Consider the following 25,303-nt stretch of genomic DNA (forward strand, 5'->3'; position numbering starts at 1 on the left):
AATCGAGTTATTTTATTTAATAAAAACGGTATGTGTTAATACAAAACAAACAAGAACAAGACACTACATACCAAAAAAATATAAAAAAGAACTATTATTTACTTTCAAGCTTTATGAAACTACCCGAATTTATGATTATAATATCAATATAACTTATGTACAAATACAAATTTGTAATATTCCACAGGAATAAATAAAACAACATAGGTAAATAAAACAAACTATTTTATTAATAATAACACCTACCAAATTTTATACCTTAAATGTTGATTAATTAACTTTAATCTTAATTTTTTTAAACAAGTACCTTTTGACATTATTTTTCTGCAGTACTAAAATCCATTATTTACCTATCGTGTGATGTCGATATTTTACAGCTACTCCAGTTTTTAGTATGTGTTTAGTCTGATCCTTCTACCATATACTTATCTACGACGAAATGGTATACAAACTTTATCGATGGCAACTTCATTGGTGTATAAGACTTTCTGCCTGGGCAGCGAGTATTAACCATAAACTGTGCTCTGGGTCTACAGTTAATTTTCACTCGATTTTTCCTCCACTTGACTTCAAAAGACACAAAACACACGTAATAATACGAATCAAAATGCATCATCTTCCAAAACGCAGGGTATTTAACAAAAGTTGACACAAAATTATAACCTATAATTTGGCAAGACTTTGACAAGCGTCAAAAATGACAAAAATCTAAAGGCGAGTTCATACGCATCGGCGTCCGTTTGTCGTTCATTGTTCCGTCAAACCAATAAAATTGAAATACGATCTGTCATTTTTTAAATAAACCAATAAAACTGGTTAAAAACAACAAGACACGACGCATGACGGATTTATATTTAAACCCATCCATAGATAACGTAAAAATTATTAGAAACTTTTTTTAGTAAAACAAATAGATTGGTATGGGACGTCATATGCTTTTCTTCTGTCATCGTCTGTCGAAATCTTACCTGAGAAAAAAACAGAGTATATTTACTTTTTTATTTTTATTCTTAGAATTTTCCCAAATTATACTTCCTAACACTTCTAGAATATTTAAATAATAAATTTTTCGTATACTCGCTATTTAAACCCGTGTGTTTGTATGTACTAGTTGTTTCCAATATTCTCCGATGGTGGCAGCACCGGCGGAGAATGCACTAAGCCTATAGAGAATCCGTAAACCATATATTTGTAATTAAATCAAAAAATAATATATTATTTTTTTTATTAACGATATATCCAGATAAGTACAGTCATTATCGAGCCTCAAACCAAAGGGGAAACTTAAAACTCTACCTTTTTTGGAAGGAAATTCCTAGTTAAAGCGTCTCTAAAAATAATTGTTCCACTCCAAACACCTACAATAATAATTCCCTCCCATTAATTAAAACTCGAATTTCTCCAACTTTTAATTTCCTCTTAAAATTTCCAACGGTGCTCCTCTCGCAGCAGAAGTCGGACGGTCCAAAAAGGGCAAAAAGTGTGACAGTTCCTCGAGGAGAGCCAAAAAAAAACGTTTAATTTCTAATGAAATATTAAAAGTAAAATAATGACGAATTAAAGCGAGAAGCGGGCAGGTAAGCACAGAAATTCTGTGATTAAAGAGAAGTAAGAAGGGGTAAAATGAAGCCAGGGGCGTACACTGTACCCTTAGCGATACCAATTTTTTTTATACTTTATTAACTTTTACGTTTTTTTTGATAAAAGCACCTAAGACGAGTTGTTGTGATGTGTCTTGTTTTGAAAATTTCACACCTCTACTTTTCAACCAATAACATGCTTTAATGTTGACTAGTTACCATGGCAACTGAAAAAATTTCCGGAAATTTTTTCGAGGCGCCACGAAACTTTAGTGGAAATTTTTTGACAGTTGAAAAGGTAAACATAAGATCTACAATCATAATGTGAATGAACTACAATGTCTATATATTGAAATATTACCCATTTGAGTTTTAGCATTTGATGTAACTAATTAAAAATATAATAACATTTGTTAATATTATTAACAAATTGAAATTATTTTAAAATGTCATGTTGGATTAATATTTTTTTTTTCAAATTTAGGTGTGAAATTTTCTTACCGAATACCACGCAAGCTTAAATTATTCCTGGAAATTTTCTTTCGGGCACGAATATTTTAGGAAAATTATCCCTCGTCTTCGACTCGGGATAATTTTCAAAATATTCGTGCCCTCAAAAAAATTTCCGAAAATAATTTAAGCTCTTGTGATATTATAAGTGAAAATTACTTTAATATCAATAAATGTTAAATATATACAGAAAGAAAGAAAAAAAAACAATATAAATATGTAAAAAACATATACAAGCTATAATTCTAAAAGTAGACAATAATGATTATTTGTCCTAGACCAAGATAGAGTGCATGAATATACAGGGTGAGTCTGAAATAAGTGCAAATACTTTCAGGGCTGGTAGATCTCGATAAAAAAACATATTTTCTCTTTTCAATATTTCAAAAGAGTCCAAAATAACCGAGTTATTTTAGTTTGAAAATATCCAAAAAAATATGTTTGTTGTTTGAATTTTGAGAACCACTGGATCTTTTTTGGGTTTTCTTTCTTGTAAATTTAATCCGCTACCTATGTTGCCATATGATCAAGAAATTACATATTTTAAACTAAAAACTAAAAAAAAAATCAATTTTTTATTTGCGAAAAAAACCTCAAAATCGTTTTTGAGGGACGAAATATACTAACCCTAAAATTTTTGCGCTTATTTAAGACTCACCCTGTATAATCGACAACTATAGTTCATAACAAATAAACGTTTAGTCGCGTGATTAAGCTTGACCGGCACAGCGTTGCACACTTGTACATATTTTCCTTTAATCAAAATATTTTAGAAAACAAAAATAAATTAATTATAAATATATAAACAGTTATTATTTACATCAACAAAACTCACATTCTTAACAGCACTTAAGGGACCTAATATAGATCCATTACTACCGTTTTCCAGTTCAAAATATTCTAATAATATCTAACGAATTAAAAAAAATTAGACAAAAAATTAAAAAAAAAAAGTTCTGTACGCTTCTGTTTTGCTGGAAAAGGTTCTGGTCGAAACAAGAAAAACGTTTGGAAATTAGTTGCGAAATACAAGAAGTCTCATTTCGAAATATAAACGAAATACTTTTCTATTTTTAATCCCGGCAAAATGCTGCTTATTAAAAAGGTTTAATTACCCTTTTTGGACTCCACTGTCGTCCTGACGGATGTTTAATCCTAATTTTGTTCTTATTTCGGATCGAAAACACGGAATTACTAATTTTATCTGCTTAAAAAAACGATCTCAAAAAGTTTTTTCAACAATAATTATTGTAACATATAATTTAAGACATAAATATATAGAAATTAATTTAAAAAAAAATGATAATTTATTGTTAAACAATAATAATACTACAAATAACTCGATAAATAATAATTAATTATTATTCCTTATTATCGCTAATTGTTTTACACTTACCTAGGTATGTAATGTATGTACAGTATCGCCTATAGGTGATTATCAACAACCAGGAAACACTGTACTTAATGCAGAATAATTACGTAAAAACATCAAAATTGTTAATTATTCACTTTATATGTGTTTATTTTTAATTGTAGGTTTTATAGAATTGATTTAAAGTAATTCTTAAACAAATAAGAAAATATGTTCCCTGATTTACCAGCCGGAACAATCAAAGACGACAGATGAAAGAAACAAACCAAACCGGAACTACCGCTGTCTCTCCCGGGCTCTCCCTCAAAACTATTAACATTTCAGCTCAAACTAAGACATATTCTGATAGAATATAGAATTCTGAATACGACAAGTATAGTTTGAATCCTCTTAGATTTTTACTAATATTTTTTTCAACGGTTTATAAACTCTGTACTGTTTTTTCAACTTTAAGAAATATTAAGTGGAACAACCACTGTCTCTCCAGGGCTCTCCCTTAAAACTACTAATATTTCAGCTCAAACTAAGACATATTCTGAGAGAATATAGAATTTTGAATACGAAAAGTATAGTTTGAATCCTCTTAGATTTTTATTAATATTTTTTTCAACGGTTTATAAACTCTGTACTGTTTTTTCAACTTTAAGAAATATTAAGTGGAACAACCACTGTCTCTCCCGAGCTCTCCTTTAAAACTACTAATATTTCAGCTCAAACTAAGACATATTCTGATAGAATATAGAATTCTGAATACGACAAGTATAGTTTGAATCCTCTTAGATTTTTATTAATATTTTTTTTCAACGGTTTATAAACTCTGTACTGTTTTTCAACTTTAAGAAATATTAAGTTGGAACAACCACTGTCTCTCCAGGGCTCTCCTTTAAAACTACTAATATTTCAGCTCAAACTAAGACATATTCTGAGAGAATATAGAATTTTGAATACGAAAAGTATAGTTTGAATCCTCTTAGATTTTTATTAATATTTTTTTCAACGGTTTATAAACTCTGTACTGTTTTTTCAACTTTAAGAAATATTAAGTGGAACAACCACTGTCTCTCCCGAGCTCTCCTTTAAAACTACTAATATTTCAGCTCAAACTAAGACATATTCTGATAGAATATAGAATTCTGAATACGACAAGTATAGTTTGAATCCTCTTAGATTTTTATTAATATTTTTTTCAACGGTTTATATACTCTGTACTGTTTTTTCAACATTAAGAAATATTAAGTGGAACAACCACTGTCTCTCCCGGGCTCTCCCTTAAAACTACTAATATTTCAGCTCAAACTAAGACATATTCTGATAGAATATAAAATTTTGCATACGACAAATATAGTTTGAATCTTCTTAGATTTTTATTAAAAAAAATTTCAACCGTTTAAAAACCCGTATTGTTTTTTTTCAGCTCTAAGACATGTTAAGTGGAACAATCGCTGTCTCTCCTGAGCTCTCCCTCAAAACTATTGATATTTCAGTTCAAACTAAGACATATTCTGATAGAATATAAAATTCTGCATACGACAAGTATGGTTTTAATCTTCTTAGATTTTTATTAATATTTTTTTTCAACGATTGAAAAACACATACTGTTTTTTCAACCTTAGGACAAAATAAGCGGAACTACCGTTGTCTCTCCCGGGCTCTCCCTCAAAACTACTAATGTTTCAGCTTTAACTAAGACATATTCTGATAGAATATAAAATTCTGCATACGGCAAGTATAGTTTCAATCTTCTTAGATTTTTATTAATATTTTTTTCAACAGTTTAAACCAATCACGTTATTACAATTTTTTTTTCGAAAACGACTAAAATTTTTTTAATTTATTTATTTCTTAAAAAGAGAGAACTTAATTTTTCTTTATAATTTTATTAATTTTAACACACTCCGCACCAAATCATGCTCATAAATCGACCAATAATACACTCCACATCACGTACACTACACCACAACCCCTCTTTGTTATACCCCATACTAACCCGTTCTTCTATCTTTCTTTACAGATTTTCATGCACAAATCTGCTATGCAGATGCATGCAAGGGGTGACTTGAGCGGAAGGTCCGAGGTCAAGCCGCACCAATGTCAGCAATGTCTCAAGTCCTTCAGCTCAAACCATCAATTGGTGCAACATATCCGAGTCCATACGGGTGAAAAGCCCTACAAATGTTCCTACTGTGATCGACGCTTCAAGCAACTCAGTCATGTCCAACAGCATACCAGACTGCATACTGGTGAGTCTTTTTTTATGTTAAGGCGTCACCGTGTATAATATAGGGTCAGGCGCACCCTGTATAATATACGTTGATTATAACAAGAAACAACAACTGACAACAAAATTTTTGATTATACACAAAAGGAAATACTGAAAATTGGAAAAAATAAACATAATTTTTATAACCTTGATTAATCCTTACCATGACTAATATAAAAATTAAAAAAAAAACACTTTACTGAGATATTACGCACTTATTTTCCACCCTGTATGCAGTTATAATCGCTGGCGATCATCTACTAAATTGTCTAATCGCTGGAAAGGTAAATCAAACAGCGATTTTTCATTTTCTGGTGCCTTTTTACACCGTTTTAACCTCGAAAGGGTTGAAAGCAAACAACGATGAAAGGGGTGAAAACTCTCGAAAAAATCCGCAAAAAAGAAATACCACAGAGGCTTTGTGTTCGACTTTTTATCGGCATTTATTGTGTATCTTTTTCTCCTTTTTTTAAATTCTTTTTTGAAAAGTTGGTTAAAGATTATATCGAGTCTAAACGATATAGTATAGGTTTTAAGCTGTTTTTTATTGGAAATTTTCTAAGAAGGGTTAGTTTTACTTAACTTTTAGACGGTTAAATAGGTAAACAAGTGAATTCATTTGAGACTTTTGGAAAAAAATAATATACTACAAAATTTGTTAAGATAGTTCTTCTTTGATAGATATTTAACAAAAAAAACAGTATTCGGTGAAGCTACTTACTAACAGCTATTAAATTGAAGAATTTGAAGGACATGTTTGAAAAGGTGATATATAAAAATATATCTGTAATCTGTACAGGGTGGGTCAAATTCGACGCTTTTAAATGGAAACACCCTTCTCTATAGGAGATAGACAAAAACTAATATCGGTGTCTGGAGCTCAATTTTTGTCAAAAACATGATGGTGAAAACCGCATATCGATATTTGTTACCGTTTCGGAGTTACGGGGTGTTTTTCAAAAATCTGCATTTTTAACAAATCGCTGTAACTTTTTTGTTATGGAAAATTTTGTATTTTTATGAAAACATTTCCAAAGCACCTTTTTACGTAGAATTTGACGGTTTAAGTATATTTTTTTTTAAATTAATAATTTAAGAATTATCAACAGAAAATTTGATTTTTTTATATGGGACACCCTATATATTTTTAATTTATTGAAAAGAATTTAAAATTACCTTTCTAAAAATATAACACATTTGATATTTTGCTTGGTTCCTCTTCGAGATATAGAGTATATATTAAAATTCGCCGGCTTTAAATAAGTAGGCTTTGAACGGCACCGGCTGTAATGCAATGGGAGATGCAGAATTTTATGACAATTTAAAATATATTTAACCAACATCAACACATTTAAACTATATCTAATAACAATAAAAATGATGATGGTGAAAAAAAGAAAACTTGGTCCTCAAGATATCTCAATTTTTTATCTAACCATCCAGCTAACCAAAAAAGATCGGTGATAATTGGCTTGGCGGACAGATCAATTCGTCTATCCGACCCAGAATATAGAGATGCTGCAATAAAAAAAGCAAAAAATGCATTAAAAGAAAATAACCATCCACAAAAACTAATAAACAAAAATATTCAAAGATAGACTCCAAGAATTCTTAAACACAAAAACAATCAAAATCAAATAGAAAATAAAAAACATTAAAAAGATACACGATATATTGCGCTCCCCTTCGTAAATGGGTTGTCTCAACAATTTACAAAGGGTTACACAAAAAGTATAATATAACGATTTGTCATAAAGCACATAACTTGTTAGCTAATAATTTCTCTAAACTAAAATCTGTAAATAACACCGTTAAACAAACGAAGCAATGTTATATATGAAATTCCATGTTCGAACTGCGCCCAAGTTTACATAGGACAAACTTCTCAACGGTTAGAAAATAGACTGAAAGGGCACAAGTATGATAAAAAAAAATGTAACCGCCCTCACAAATCATGTGTCAACAGAAAATCATACATTCGATTTTAATAAAACTAAAATTTTAAAAACAGAAAATCACCAAAAGAGAGAATTTTATGAAATGGTGGAGATACAAAAAAAACAAAAAACGCGGTAAATGATAAAAAGACCTAAAAATCTAAGCAAAATATATCTGTCGATCCTCTAACGCACTAAGAACAACTAGTAGACATCGGGTATTGAAACGATAAATGTGTTTTATACAGAGCGATCTGCAAGGAAATACGTACGTGCTCTATAGTAAAGTGTAATGTCCAAAAACAATTAAAAACAATAGTTAATATGTGTTATTGTGTTGTCCAGTTTAACAAATTTTAACTCTGTAAGAATCTACGTTCAAGGTAAGACCTTTTAGTTTGACATTTTATCTTATTGATTTTAACTGACTGTTTTTATGTACTTAAAGAGGCTTGAAAAAGACATATACTGTCGAAACGTCGTCACAAAATAAAAAAATAATGAACAAAATCTAGAAACATCTTTGCAACCCCAACGACCTAAAGCCAAGAGTGAAAACAAAAAAATATATAGTATACAGGTCAAAGAAACGAAACAAAAAAAAATAACAATAAAAATAAACAGCAAACCAAGACATCAGATTTTGCTACAGGTTTTCGACATATCGACCGTCTTCTGTTATGGACAGACGGGGCAGTTTTTGAACATTTCTCGCGGAATTCATTAACTCAGTAGGGGTGAAAGATACCCTCTCATAACTGCTAAGTAAAAATAAGGAACCTTTATTCTTCCGTAAATATATCCATAGGATTAGATCCATGGGCACTAAGTCAGGCGGCCTCGACGGCCAACGTTTGGGATCTTGGTTAGCTATTCAATTATTCTTGAAATTTGCTGCAAAAATTTGCTGATAACTTCAGCGTTCAGAGGCGGTGCGTCGTCTTGCTGGAAAAATATGTTTTCGAGTTCCATTAAGGGCATACCATCAATAAGTGGTCCAAAGCCTACTAGTTAAAAGTGGCGAACTTTTAAAAATTCTGTATTTCGAAGGGGATTATAACAAAATGTCAAGTGTGCTATATTTTTGGAAAGGTAATTTTAAATTCTTTTCAGTTAATTAAAAATATAGAGGGTGTCCCAAATAAAAAATCAATTTTTCTGTTGATAACTCTTAAATTATTAATTTTAAAAAAATTATACTTAAACCATTAAATTCTACGTAACAATGAAAAAATACAAAATTTTTCATAGCAAAAAAGTTACAGCGATTTGTTAAAAATGCACATTTTTGAAAAACACCCCGTACCTCCGAAACGGTAACAGATATCGATGTGCGGTTTTCACCATCATGTTTTTGACAAAAATTGAGCTCCAGACACCGATATTAGTTTTTGTCAATTTCCTATAGAAAAAGGTGTTTCCCTTTAAAAGCGTCCAACTTGGCCCACCCTGTACATTTTCTGTTTTCTCATTGGTCTGCATATTTTGTGGAATACCACCCAAAATACACACTTTTCATCTCGCTAGCTCGTGTGCCACGGCCTTGAATTTTTACTCCCAAGTTTCACTTCGAAAACAGGGACTTTTGAATGTTCTTCTCCCAATGGATATTGACGAAAAATTCACACGACCCTAGTGGCGCAACTTGGCTAGTTTATTTGTCGCTCTGTGGCGTCGAAGAGGAGCAATTTTGCGGCCGGCAAATGCGCGCGTGTATGGCGATGCGAAACAAATCAGAGATCGGGTAACGACGCGTTATCGTACCGCATACGGCACTATTTGGGCTCGTTACATATATATTGTGGAAATTTATTGTAAAGTCCCGATTGCGGCGAGCTGATCAATAAATATACCGATCTGCACGGATATATGAATGCTATGTATCCAGAGGGAAGAGCGGTATACCCTATGCGTACTATACCATTTTCACGTAGGTATAGCAAAATATTTTTACTTTATTTTTAAGAGGCTATTACGCTGTACTGTTCGGGTCGCTCTCAGGGGTCGGGTAAAGGTAAATATATTAAATTATATACATATCTATATATATATATATATATATATATATATATATATATATATATATATATATATATATATATATATATATATATATATATATATATATATATATATATATATATATGCTATTCATATATATATATATATATATATATATATATATATATATATATATATATATATATACAGGGTGTTTCAAAACAAATGCGAAAAACTTCAGGGGGTGATTCCTTGTTCAAAATAAAGGGTAGTTTGCTTCATATATGTTGGGTCAAAAGTCAACCATTAGGGAGATATCGCGGTACAAAGATGGCGGAAAAATAATGTTCTTATTTTTTATCTTGGAAACGAAAAGAGATAGACTAATGAAATTTTATGGAAGCATTACTGTTATGAAAACACACTTTCTAGTAATTTTTCACTTTTAAAATGAGTGGAAGGGGTTGAAATAAACTACCCCTATCATTCTTGTTAACGAAATTTAAAGAAAAATCTTATCAAACACATGCAAAAAAATTAATTTTGGTAGTTTAGTTTATTTAGAAACTTTTTTTATCTCTTGTGTGTTTTTGATAAAACTCACCGATTTGAAATTAAAAAAAAATAAAATGTAAAGCATTACATGTCAGGACTAAAAATATTTTAGATTAAGAATCTAGTGATAATAATGATAATAATAATAATCTAGATAATAACGTATTGCAGTAGCGTAATGTCAAATAAAACAATATTAGAAACATCCTAAAAGTGACAGCGGCCGACTAGATTTTTCCTAAAAAAATTACAGCTGCCCACTAGATTCTTTTATCTAAAAATGTTTTTTGTCCTGACATGTAATGCTTTTTACATTTTATTTTTAATTTCAAATCGGTGAGTTTTATCAAAAAAACACAAGAGATAAAAAAGTTTCTAAATAAACTAAACTATCAAAATTAATTTTTTGCATGTGTTTGATAAGATTTTTCTTTAAATTTCATTAACAAGAATGATAGGGGGTAGTTTATTTCAACCCCATTCCACTCCAAAAAAAGTGAAAAATTACCAGAAAGTGTGTTTTCATAACAGTAATGCTTCCGTAAAATTTCATTAGTCTATCTCTTTTCGTTTTCAAGATAAAAAATAAGAACATTATTTTTCCGCCATCTTTGTACCGCGATATCTCCCTAATGGTTGACTTTTGACCCAACGTTTGAACTACCCTTCAAACTACCCTTTATTTTGAACAAGGAATCACCCCCTGAAGTTTTTCGCATTTGTTTTGAAACACCCTGTATATATTTAAAAAAATTATATTTCAGAAATCTGCCTAAAGTTTAATCCGATCGTATCGTGTTAAGCCACACCCAAAATTCCTAACACACGTGCTTTGATTACGGCTTGATTAAGGTTTACAGATTGTGTTTGATTACGGTTTGATCCGTTTTTTTTAATGTGGGCCTACAGAAGAATGCTACGAATTTCATACACAGAACATCGGACCAACGCACAGTGCTTTGTCCCATGGACAAAAATCGAAAAAAAAAGTTAAAATTTACTAATATCTGAATATGTAATTTTATACTTATAGCAATGTTCAACCATCCTGTATATTATTTTTCATAAACAGCGTTTTTTGTTAGCAAATATTTTCACTAAAAATAAATTTTGCGATCATTATCTTATATTAGTAAAAGAATAACATTCATAGTAGTTCTGTATATGGAGTTAAACGGTATGTACTTAATTGAAAGCCACTATGGATATTGTTAAACAAGGTATGTACTTTAAATTTATTTCTAAACAAGTTCGTTATTGTTTAGTTTTTATTTATTTTTTAAGATGATTCTTAAATGGGTATAAAAATTTTACGTTTTCAAACTTCAAAAAGTCATTAAAAAAAAAACATATCAAAACATATCGTATTTATTGAATATTTTTGTTGCCATATTCATACACTTTTAATTTTGTATAGTTCACCTGCGTCCGCTTGCGACGAACTTTATTTTTAATACTTTTCAGATGGAGTAAAATTGATAAGCAATGCCGATCTGGTTAATACTTGGCTTAATCATAAGGACAAGAACTCAAAAATTATTTATATTTCAAAAAATGTGTTCTTTTATTAGATATTGATGAACCTTCCAGTCCAATTTGATAACCACTTGTGCCTGAGCCCACTATGTTGGAGCGAAATGTGACATAAAAAATGTTTCCATCTTTCAATTTATTATAAAACCTCATACCCAAGAAAACGAAAAAATAATATATGGATATGGTCTATTAAAGAGGTAACTATTAACATCCGAACCCCTCATACCAACAAAAAGAACAGTAACAACGCGAAAAAGTGACATATTAGAAAATGATGTACAGAAATATCTTATATGTGAGGATATTTCATCTACCTGTGATTTGGATACTATAAATTTGGAAGGTTCTGTCAGCAATGATTCTTCTGAATCAGAGTAGTTACGATCTATGCATTTTGTTGTCCTAGAATAAATTTATAGTATCTTAAGTTTTCTTTTTAATTAAATATATCATTAATGTTTCTTTTTCATTAAAGAAAAACATTTTTATCTTATATTAGGTTTATATTGTAGGAATCATGTTCTAATGTTATTCGAATTCTTTTTTATCACAGGGATTTATTTAATACTTACACCGTTTTCATACTATAAATTATTATTTCCTTAGATGGAACACAGCTCCAACATTTTTATTATTTAGTAAGATTTTTTTTCATAAACGTGGGACTAAGAACATCATTATTTAGTACAATGAGAGTACTCATCATTTGTGTCAAATAAACCTAGTTTGAATAAATTGCCTACAATAAAAGAGAAGTTTTGCATTTTTGTCCTCTAGAGCCATATGTTCGAAGCACTGTGCAACGTATCAATTCTAAGGCAGTTGAAAGTTAACACAAGACTTTCAACCAAGATAAACCAGTCATACATTAGGTACTTCGGGCACATTTCGAGAAGAACAGATGGACTCGAAAAAATCATAATCGAAGGGAAGATTAATGGCAAACGACCAAGAGGAAGATCTCCCACGCGCTGGGTGGACCAAACCAAAAAAAATATTGGTCATGGCTTGCAAGAGGCTTCTATAGCCGCTCAAGATAGAGATGGATGGAGAACAACGATCCGAGCAATTGAGACATGATATCACCATACTCTTTAGAGAGTTAACGGACGAGAAGAAGAAGAAGGTTCACAGAGCTTCGGCATTTGCCATAAAATAGCGATCAATTTGTCACAAAACCATATAAATTATATATCACTGAAGTCACAAAACTTCAATCTATTTCCCTATTGTAACGAGATTCTTTATTTTCGAGAAAATTTAGTCCAAACATAAGGAATATTTTGTTGATGTTTGACCATCAAAATCTTAAAAATATAGAAGTTCTCTAAAAATGTATTACAATACGGAGATAGTATAATCCTTTATCTTTAATTTCCGTCTTCATTTGTGTAAAAATACCTAGCCAGTTTTACAGAAAACGTTAAATGCCGAACGCTTATTTTACTACTTTTTCGGACAAGTGAAGGTTCCGTCTGTCTGGCTGTCAAGACTCTTTATCTGAGGAACGCGTGGGGTTATCGAGTTGAAATTAAAACCTTTTACTCAGGTCTACAGTCCCTTGAAACTGTGAAAAAATCAAACTCCTAAGTTAACGTAAAAAAAGGATACGGCCGTTTATGCCCTAAAAAAATGATATTTTGACACTCAACGGAATCAAAATTCATGGGGTATTTTCCGTTGACCTAGAACTTCGAAATTTGGCAAGTAATACTGTCTTATAAACACTAGGTACAAGTATAGGAAAAATTTGAAAACTAAACATTTGTAATTAAACCATAATAATGAAAGTCTTCAAGACATAATAACACAACACCTCTGGTTTCAACTAAAAAAATCACGCGGTATAAACTTTGATTGCCAATTTTTTTCAACCCTTCCGGAAAAATATTTCCCGCTTCCCGATAGCAGCCACTTAAAATTCTCTCCGTCAGGCAAGGCTGGTACGTGGAAGTATTACCGCGTAATTTTAAAATATTGTAACACATAATCGTAAAACTAATGGTTTTTAAAATTTTTGCCGCAACACTTTTTCATCTATCTTGATTTTCGATAACGACCTAAACCTCGTCTGGAATATTAAAATGTAACTGTTAAGAGTCCCATCTTTATTCTCTTTTATAGATACAAGTTCAATTTTATTTTTTATGAAAGAAAGAATATATTTTATTATTGTGATTTAAATACTTTCTTTTATTAATATTATATTTTAACGGTATATATCGAAGATTAGGTAGTTAAATATATTATAAAAAGCTTTTATTCTTTTCTAGATCAAAATTTTTGTATTTTATTACAGTTTTTTTTCATAATTTTTGTAATCATGAGACGCATTTCTTTGAAAACGCCTAAAAAATGGTTTCTCTATTTATATGTTCAAATATACAGAGTGGTCGGAACTGTGTTCCGAAAACTTTGGCACCATATTCTAAAGATAAAAATAAGTAAAAAATTTGTATAAATCTATACTAATATATAAAATCCTTAAGTGACTGACATACTGTACAATATTTTACAATATTTTTTTATTTAAAAAACGGTCAAGTTTCCGAAAAAACGCTTAAACACGTATATTCTATTTAGTTTTTTTACATATTTTGAGATTGTTTAAAAATGTATACATGGTGTTTCGAAAAATCTGGTCATTGATTAATCACGATCCTGCTTAAAGCGCTTGACGTAAAAAGCTGATTTTTGGAAAACAGATTGACTTTAGGGTGTAGAGGTTCGATAAGAAGGGATTTTTCGAAACTCGAATTCTAAGGGGGTGAAACTATCCCTGAAATAATAAAATATTTTTTATTTAAAAAAATATTTTATTATTTTTAATTTTTTTTTACCGGTTTTTTTTGCATAAAATATTCTGGTGATGGAATTTTCTGTACGACACGGCGGCAAATATCAAAGTGACTATATATAGAGTTTTAAAAGCCGAAACGTCAGAGTCAATATTTAATCACACAGAGTTATAGAGCAGAAAAACTGGCCATGAAAATGTGTTTTTCATTTTAAGTTATCTTAACAAATAAAGCCAGGAAACAATAGAAAACAAAATTGGAAATTCCGTTTTTCTTTCAATATTTTTCAAAATGCAATACGGCATTTTATTGAGCATCAAATTGCGCAACTTTGCCTCCATTTAACCGATCCTGTATCTCTTACGGTTTCCGAAATGATGAGCGTCGAATTCGAGCCACCCTGTACACTAGAGGGCATCAAACTTGTAGTAAATACTAGAGGGACCATTTTACGAAGGAAAATATTTATACTGGATTTTATACAAGGGTGGGGGTAGTTTTTACCCTTCCTGTACTTGTTCTTAAATTTTGTGAAAGCCAAATGTTAGAGCACCCCAAATCTCATTCAAATCGGAATAACGGCTCTTAAATTATCTTAAAAAATGTGTTTATTTTTTCAAAGTTTGATGCCCCCTAGCAGAGTATAGAGGTTGTATAAAAGGTAAATTGTGTTTAATGGACTTAAAAATCTTACTTATTTTGGTTTCAAAAATACGTAGTAGTTCTATATCCACGGAATACTGTGTAATCAAACTTAAGAGAATTTATGTTTATCTAAAATCAAATTTTATCAATATTTTATTAAGTTTATAAAAATTTACAAAAATATCCTTCAATTCACATGACTAAAAAAATATTTTTTAATTAAAAACTAGACAGGACTCTTAAGAGAACAGAAGTCCATCGGATGAAAGAGAGAACTAATATATTCATTGAGGGGAGCCGAAAAAAATGTCTAAAAAGGGTTGTAAGGGTTGTTTTTTTCGCCCTACATCCCGATGATATTACTTTCGAAGAAAAATGTAATTAAATAGGCTCGGTGGAGATTGTAGCTTAGTTCTTTTTTTCTCTGACAACCCTCCAGATGATGCAGTAAGATAATCGATTAGGATTTTTAAGGTTACTTGAGCAAATATGGGTCAGAGAGTTATGTTAAACTTAAAACAGTAGCCATCTTTTTTTATTACTTTTTTTATTTTTTTCTATAGCAACTGTTAAAATTGCCTTATATCTATCAAAAATAGTAGATAAAATAGTACTTTACTCGCAAGGGTAGATTAAATGATACTTTAACGGCGAGGATAGGTTAAAAAAATTATTTCTTCTCGTACGTTTTTTAACTGCTTCCATTTTTGAAAAATTTTGTATTCCTTTTTATAAGTTATTCAGGATTTAAATGGAAGTATTTTGGATATGGCGTTTGTCGCCTCAGCCTGAATATCTGTTGGTAATTTACTTATTTTGTTTTGAGCCATTTCTGGCTCCAATTCAATCAGCAATCGACACGAAAGAGAATTAAAAAAAAATTGACTCAAAACTGACAACTAAAGAGACGGCTTTATTTATTTGTCAAATTACATAGAAACCAACGCCAAACCAGCACAATATTTTTTCTACTTGTAATAAATTGCTTGAAATAATAATTTCTGAATATTTTTTAAAACGTAACTCCTTATGGAAAAAAATATTGTTTTATACACGACGATAAAACTGCATTATCGTCTCCCGAAATTAATTCGCACTAATCTTTTCGGTCGCCGATAAAATACCATTTTATCGTCTTGTATAAAAAATAACGATTAATACACATATCATACTCGTTAAAAAAATAAAACTCTGTTGTTTTAAAGAGTAAAATAAAGGTAATCTGCCACATTTTAAATTTTATATTAAATTTATTCCACATATCTTTCATAACTATCTCTAATATTATGTTCAAAACTAATTTATCATCAAATCTTAACGCTAACCTAAGTCATTCTCTCTACATTATTAATATAACCACGCATATAATGAGTAATATATGTACGTACAACGTACATATATACATAGAGCCCAAATAGTTAATTCAAATTTATTTTAAAAATATTATGTTCGTAATACACTATTTAAATGATATGTAACATGAATTATTTGCCGGATGGCTAAATTTGTTAATTTGTATTTATTTATTAAATTAATGTTAGCAATTGCAAGCGTTATTCGTGCTCAATTGGGATGGGTAGGTTTAAACAGTAACGTTTTAGAAATTGTAATAATTTTATTTCAAACCTCACAAAAGTACCTATTAATTTTTGCGACGTGGTTGACAATATAAAAAAGTCATTTTAACGCTTAGGCATAAAAGTACGAAAATATATTATTAAACTGACATAAAGTGTCAAATTCAACGAGCGTAACCATAGTTTTCGATATATAATTACTAACAGGGTGTGACTTTTAATTTTTTTATATTATTTGGAACGTTTGAAATTGTTTAAAAAATTATTTGTGGCGTTTGAAAAAAATATAGCATGTTCTATTCGGAGTAAAATGACTTTTTGTGCCTCGCCTGTATGTCTCGCAACAAAAAGTGTCACTTTTACTCCTAATAAAACAATATACTATACTTTTTTCTTGAATGTAGCATAATAATTATACAGGGTGGTCGAAATTGGTCTGTTTTAACAGGGAAAACCTATTTCCTGACTAGATAGAGCAAAACCGATGTAGATGTCATGGGCTCGATTTCTGAGACACGCTTAATGACATAAACCGCCTGTTCATATTTTCACTGCCAACTGAGATACGGGGTCTTTTTGATTTTTTTACCATTTTGAAAATTGCTCATAACTTTTTTAATTCGCGGAATAATAAAATTCTGTAAAGACGTTCCTAAGGCACTTTTTTAAGCACAATCCAGTGGCGTAGTCAGTTTTTTTTCTATACTTGCTCTTTTTGTCAGAAATAATAAAAAATATAATTATTTAAACGAAAATCATAGTTGGCTATGAACTTAAAAAATTGCTGATGTTTAACCCTTTGCAACGATATAAAGTTATGGGTATTTATTTCTAACAATGAGAGAAATATTAGGGTTTTTTATCTTTGTATCGAAGCGGGCTTTGATTTTGTGTTGACCTAGTTGCCTAATTATTTTATATCGCAATTTAATATTCTATATTAGTATTTATCTGCAAAATTAAAGACTTTTGTATAATCAACATTCTATATTAGTTTTACCAATTACAATTAAAACGTCATTAAATGGAGAATTTATAGAGAATCGGATTGAAACAAGGGACCCCATAACTTCTTTCGATTTTTTTATGGGGAACATTAAAAGACCTTATATAGGCTACTGGGTAACCTTTTGGACTTATTACACCAGTTCGCCTAATAAATCCCTGTAACTCTGTGCGCAAAAGATGTTTATTATGTATTCAACAAGGAGGTGCTCAGTTTTTTGTATCGATTTCAATTGTAATTACTAAAACTAATATAGAATATTAATTTACCTTTTCAAAAGTCTCTAATTATGCAGATAAATAGTAATATAGAATATCAAATTGCGATAAAAAATAATTAGACAACTAGATCAACACAAAATCAAGGCACACTTCGATACAAAGATGAAAACCCTAATATTTCTCTCATTGTTAGAAATAAATACCGATAACTTTATATCGTTGCAAAGGGTTAAACATCAGCATTTTTTTAAGTTCATAGCCAAGTATGATTTCCACTTAAAAAATTATATTTTTTATTGTTTCTGACAAAAAGAGCAAGCATAGAAAAAAACTGACTACGCCACTGGATTGTGCTTAAAAAAGTGCCTTAAGAACGTCTTTACAGAATTTTATTATTCCGCGAATTAAAAGAGTTATGGACAATTTTCAAAATGGTAAAAAAAATCAAAAAGACCCCGTATCTCAGTTGGCAGTGAAAATATCAACAGGCGGTTTATGCTATTAAACGTGTCTCAGAAATCGAGCCCATGACATCTATGTCGGTTTTGCTCTATCTAGTCAGGAAATAGGTTTTCTCTGTTAAAACAGATCAATTCCGACTACCCTGTATACTAATGTATAACTATGTATTTTAAATAATTTGAAACATATTAACAGTATAAATGAACAAAACAACACAGAAAGGACATAATTCTAAATTATATTAATTCCATTTTTGTTAATTATACAAAAAGTTTGATCTTAATGCTAATAATTTGTTTACAAAAATACAAAGTATAAGCTAATTATCACTCGCAACAAAGACTATCGAATTAGTGTAATACGGCTAATTTCTTTTTCACTTTTTATGAGGCAAATAAAAGTGAATATAACCTTTTATGAAATTAAAATATTATATTATTATTGTATAACATTGTCGAATAACACTTTTGTTCGGTTTAAAATGGTTAGCATTTAAATTTTATAACAAAGTAATGAAATATTAAAAGTATTAAAAATGTTTTGGAGTATTTTTTTATAATTTCCTTTTTTAATTTGTTTATTTCAATATTATTCTTTAGAGAAATCTTGATATACCTCTTTTTAAGCGCATGCCCAATTTAAATTAACGTTTTTTTTCTGAATTAATCATGTCCATATTTTCTGGCCCTTACTATAAGATTCAACCAAACAATTTTTCAATGCAAGATAACTTAAAAAACATGGTGAATAACTGACAGGTCCACCTCTTTTTAATTGCCCTAAAAAAATATTTAATTTCAATCGCCAGATCGCGATTACAAAAAGGGAATCCCCGAAACAGTAGGGGTGGTTTTTTTATTTGGTTTTGAAGTTTTTATTTGTCCGCATTTTCCTACCCCAACCTTTATATCGTTCTGTTGATATGCGAATAATTTTTGCCACGTTAATATTTGTTTTGTCACTTATTTTATTTTTGTTTAGAAAAAATGAAAAAGATTGACAATTCCACAAAATTTCAAATCGAATTCAAACGTGTCAAATGAAACGTCAAAAATGGGGTTTTGTGATGTCCATTCCTTCTCTAATCCATGAATATGTTACAGTGAAAGTCGGAAATTCAGTGATTGTTAACATTCACTAGGAAATGCTAGCAATTACGCATTGAACCAGCGAATGTGGAATTTTAAAGAACTTTTTAAAACTTCTTTAATTTTAAGGCATATTAGTATTTGTCAAAGTAGAAACAATACATTTATCAATAAAGTTGTTTGCGTTTAACTTTTTTGCTTTGGGTAACGAGTTACAGAGTCCGTTAAAGTGTTTCAATAATTATGATCTTCAAACATCCTCCACACTTAAATACTTTTGTTTTGTTTTCCTTTACTGCCATCTGACATGGTATGTCTCTAACTAAATCATAAAAATAATATTGTTACTATAATTATCCCAATTTAGGATAAAACGCGACTTAGACGCCATATTATTATAGTTTTATATTTCTGTGAATTAGGATTTTAAACAACGTTGCAGTTTATACTAAATTAGGCTGCTAGCCAACGTCGGTATCCAACGTCGTTTCGACCCAAAAATTATTCTCCAAACTAGTGCAGACTAGGGTTGGCACGAGGCTGTGCCGACGTTGTGCCCCGACGTTTGGTCGCGTGACACAACGTTGCCCCGACGTCCAAATGCTGCTTGGGAAAATAAAGTATGCCCGAATTTTCTTTAACGGGAGCTATTCGTTTTCTTCAAACCCGCGACTTCAAGAATGTCAAAACGTTTAATAAATTCATAGTCACTAGATTCTTTTTTCTCTTGCACGCTTAACTTTTGCTACGACTTCATTATATTACAAAAATGAAAAACAAGCACTATTTCATGCTTGCCAGAGCCTAGTTTATCTTAATTTTTTACAGAAAATTTCTTCCATAGGGAAAATACCGTACAGCACTTTTTACAGCAATAACAAAACAATTATACATAACCACAAAAAACAAAGCGAATTTACGCCAGATGTCTGTCAACGTTGCCATCGTTTAGCCCAATTTAATGTTATTCTTATACTGCCTATTATTCAACTTATCCTTATTTAATCTTACATTTTACATGACTGTGGCAACCGCCCAACTGAATCTTTCAAACTCACTGCTATCTTCCAAGGAATGCTAGCATTCACTAGTAAAAGTTGGTTTCAAAAATTGCTGTTGAACTTTTACAGGCGTAGTCTTAGCAAATCAGTAAATGTGAGCTTTTACTAGTAATTGTTAGCAATCACTTATTTCCAACTTTTACTGTAACAAATCCATGGATTGGTATTATACTCTATACTTCTTAATCTTTGTATTAGAAGCCCATCCCTACTGACCATATGATCCAGCGTCCGGCCAGTCCACACACGCGTCCCGTGACCCGTCAAAAATCTCTGCACGTCGGCCAACGTTTCGACCCCCTCCCTCCCTCGGTCATTGTGCACCCCCCACTCCCCCCGGCAACTGACTGGCAGCGAGCTAAAGCCAAAATGCACATCGTGCAGTTGCAAATTTCATTTGAAATATAGATTTTATTGGGACGGGGGCCTATATCCCAGGGGGTGGGGGTGGTAAACAACGCAGGGGGGTGAAATTAGCTGCACCTCGTCATTGAAGGGGGTGAGGTAGGGTATAGTTAACGGGGGGGGGGTTGAAATTACCCGATTAAAAACGAAATATACGGAAAGTGGAGATATTCGTTTTGGAAATATTTTCAAAATTAAATTTCCAATGTGCTTGGGGGTGGTTTTGTGTTTCCATTCGATGGGTTTTCAAAAGAATTTCTATATAAATATATATTTTTGTTTTTGGTATAAATGTATAAATTTTATTTATTATTAAATATATGAAACTGGAAATTGGGGATAGGATGTTGAAAATAATAAAGGATATTTGATATTTTGTTTCGTTATTTTTGGTTTAAAATATTGAAATTCTATTTGAAAATATGTTATAACATAAAAATACAAAATACTTCATATAAGTGTAAGTTCTAGTGTTGTCGATCCAAAATAATTTATACTGTGTTTTTTTAATTGGTTTAGGACCGAAAAAAAACTCAACAGAAGTCCTTTGTTTTAAAGTAGGTAGTCTACGTTTCGCAAAATTTATTTGCATCTTCAGGACACTACAAGTTAAGAGCTATGTAACTGTTAGCATTAGGGTAGTTTTTACCAATTGTGTATTTGTAGAATTCTTTTTTTGTTAATTTTTTGATAGTATTTTGATCTCTCTTAACTTGTAGTGTCCTGAAGATGCAAATAAATTTTACGAAATGTAGACTACTTTAAAACAAAGGACTTCTGTTGAACCTTGACAGTTCTGTTTGACGATTCATTTGACATATTTGAATTTGATTTGAAATTCATACAGAACGGTCTGCTAGGAAATATATACGTGCTTTATACTACTGTAAGTGTGATGTCCAAAAACAATTAAAATAATAGTTAATATGTGTTATTGTATTTTGTCCAGTTTTAACAATTTTTAACTCTGTAGGAATCACATCGGATAGTTCAAGAGGCTTGAAAAAGACATATACTGTCGAAACGTCGTCATAAAATAAAATAATGAACAAAATCTAGAAACATCCTTGCAACCCCAACGACCTAAAGCCAAGAGTAAAAACAAAAAATATATAGTATACAGGTCAAAGAAACGAAACAAAAAAAATATAATATATATAAGTATAGTAAACCGATCATTTATGAAATTCTCTTAAAATTAACTATAATTATACATTTTTTCTTTCATTTTTGCTTTTATTTACTACTTGTCAAAGAATTTAGATACGTCAATTTGATTACCAGCTTCAGTAGCACAGTGTTAGTAAGTAATTATAATAACTTCTATATTAGAATTATATATTTTTATAACAATTTTATTGACAACTTAAAACAAAACAACAAATTATTGAGTCTACCCCATGTCTACACTACATCATATTCTTACAGGTTTTGAATAAAATATAAAGTTTTTTGATATGCTCCTTAATATTTCATTAGGAAGACAACCAGAATTCAATTTAAGTTCCTTTTTTTAAATGTTAATATTAATTTTCTTGTATTGCGAATTAAACGATTTTCTTAGTAACAATCATATTATTAATTTATTTTAGATACAGATGAGGAGACTAAAACCGTATAAAATAAAACGGTTAATTTTCAGAACAACTACAAACACAGCAATATGTTTTTTTTTATAAAATTTAACCGATTTTGTAGTATTTTGTCCATTACAGATAGATGTCAACAATGTTAGAACCTCTTTATAGCTTGTTTTTAATGTATTTTTCTAGTCTTAAACTTAAATTACGTTCTTCATTAGCTTAAATTAAAGTTCTCCGAGCGTACATCACACACCCTTTCAGCTATCGGGAAAAAATATCCAATCCATCGATTAGTTCGGCGTCCTGCCACCAGTTAGCGCCAGTTTTCCATCCCCCAAACTACCCTCTAACGACGCCAGCCGATGTGCGAGCCTGTACGCGCTCTCCAAAACTATATATCGCAAAGTACATAGGCTCTGGCGAAGGCCCTCCCCCCTTCAACCCCAAACCCTGACGCATTTCCAGCAGCCCCCCCGGGGGGTGGTGGATGCATCGCCGCCCGCAATGCAATTGCAGTGTGTCGGCCGGACGCCATTTTGAAATTGCGATTGCGAATTATTGCGTAAAAATTCCCGTTTATATATATATATATATATATATATACGAGTGTGTATGTGTGAATATATATCTATATATTTTCCGGGCAGGGTATAGTATTGATCCCGATGCAAGCCCGAATTTAAATAAATATAAATGTATGTATGTATAAATGCCAATGTTTATATATATATATAAATATTGTTACATGAAATGCGTCAAACTATTTATTTATTATGCATATTCGTATTTATGTGTGCGGAGCACTGTCTGATGGGTATTTGTGCAAAATAGATATAATACTAAAGAAAAAAGTAACTATATTGCAACATACAAGTATGTATATATCCTCGGTATAAAGGGTGCAATTATACTTAGGCAAAAGTAAGTCTTGGGTCGAGATTTCCGTATGTAAGGAGAGTACAATGCGTTTATAATGTACTGAACAAAGAGCGAACAGTAAACACGTTGCCAAACGTATGAAATAAACCGAGAAACTGTGTACACAGAAGGGGATATAGCAGATTTGTCGCCGTCGCACAGTGCTTCGTCCCATGGACAAAAATCGAAAATAAAAGTTAAAATTTAATACAGTAAAACTTCCCATTTCGGCCACTTCTAAAAAGCGGTCACTTCTGTTAGCGGTCAATTTTCAGTTGTTTGAATTAATCTTAGGGGAATTCCTATATTAAAATATTTCTCAATAACGTTAATTCAGTCACCGGCCGCTTCAAAGGTACATTTTAGGGAAAAACCCATTAAATTTATTGCCCCAATACCGGCCAAAACCGAACCCTTCGAACCTTTTTTTTTTGTCTAACAAGAGCTGCTTCAGGACACTTTAGGAAATTCAAGCAATAAACATTTATAATTTGTTTGAGAAGTAGGTACAGAGAGTGACAAATACAATACAAATTCGTCAGTAGTTTGCTGAAATTTTTGGGAGATATAGAATCAGTTTAGTTTCTTACTCTGAAAGAACAGCAACCATGTCTTTGAAACGTAAACGTTTGTCTATTAAAGAGAAATTAAATATTGTCGCGGAAAGTGAAAAATATAACAGCAGTGCTCGAAAGTTGGCGGAAAAGTTTGGTGTTGGAAGAACGCAAGTGAACATTTTAAAAAACAAAGTGGAATTAAAAAAATGTCTGAAGAAGAAGGATGCAATGCAGATAAAAAACGAAAGTTTCCTAAAACAGAAGGATTTGCAATCGATCAACTAGTGTACGAATGGTTTTGTAAGGCAAGGAACAAAAACATACCCATATCGGGAACCTTAATTCGGGAAAAAGCTCTTGAGGTATCTACATCCTTGAAACTTAGTGAATTTAAGGCTTCAACTGGCTGGTTAAATAAGTTTTGCAAGAGACATAATATTAACTTCAAAACAATTTGTGGTGAGTTTGCAGATGTGGATGAAGTGACTGTTGAAGCGGGATTTGCAACCGTCAAAGGGGACGATGCATTTGACGAAGAGGACGACATTCCTTTAAGTCAGTTATCTTCAATTTTAAAAAACATGCCAGGAAGTCCAGATCTTCAAGAATATCTGACAGTCGATTCAGATGTCCCTACGGAAAATCCTAGTTTAGAGATGCAGGGAATAATCCAGGAATTTACAAACAACAAGTACAGACAGGACTCCACTCAAGCCGAAGAGGAAGAAGATGAAGGCCAAGACATTCTGTGTTCATCTATAAATAATATGAGTGAAGTATGTGAAAAATTAAGAGACATTCAGAATTTTTGGTGATTCAAAACAAAGACGAACTAGCGGTTGATATTGCCCATACTTTGATGAAATTTGAAAGTGAAATTACAAAAATCAAAATTAAAAATTTAAAGCAGACTACCATTAATCAGTTTTTCACCATATAAAATAAGGTTATCATTTTGTAACTTTTTAAAGTCAATTGTACATATGTATATAAGAATACCTATGTGTAAAATACATATGTATACATTATACAGTAAGTTTTTTTCAAAAATTCTTATGTAATAAAGTTTTTTTGTAACAACTGAATTATTTTTTATGCCAAAATCTAAAACTGAAGATCATTTATTAACACGTATTGTGTGTTTGTACTACATGCTCGTACTTAATTTTAATTACTTTGCACGTTTCCAAAATAAAGGCATTTTACATTGGTATCTGTATTTTATTGTTCC

At 31.0% G+C, this 25,303-nt stretch overlaps 1 protein-coding gene across 1 annotated transcript in view; it reads left to right on the plus strand.

Moving 5' to 3' along the window:
* Positions 1-25,303, plus strand: part of LOC115887534 — a 218,945-nt gene that overhangs the window by 123,506 nt on the left and 70,136 nt on the right. The window contains exon 4 of the mRNA XM_030906995.1: positions 5,474-5,702. Within this exon, the coding sequence (XP_030762855.1) occupies positions 5,474-5,702 (229 nt within the window). The remainder of the gene's footprint in view (positions 1-5,473; positions 5,703-25,303) is intronic.

The sequence above is a fragment of the Sitophilus oryzae genome, unplaced genomic scaffold, assembly GCF_002938485.1.
Source record: "Sitophilus oryzae breed Bouriz unplaced genomic scaffold, Soryzae_2.0 scaffold_576_pilon_pilon, whole genome shotgun sequence".
In the NCBI taxonomy this organism is placed as follows: Eukaryota; Metazoa; Arthropoda; class Insecta; order Coleoptera; family Curculionidae; genus Sitophilus; species Sitophilus oryzae.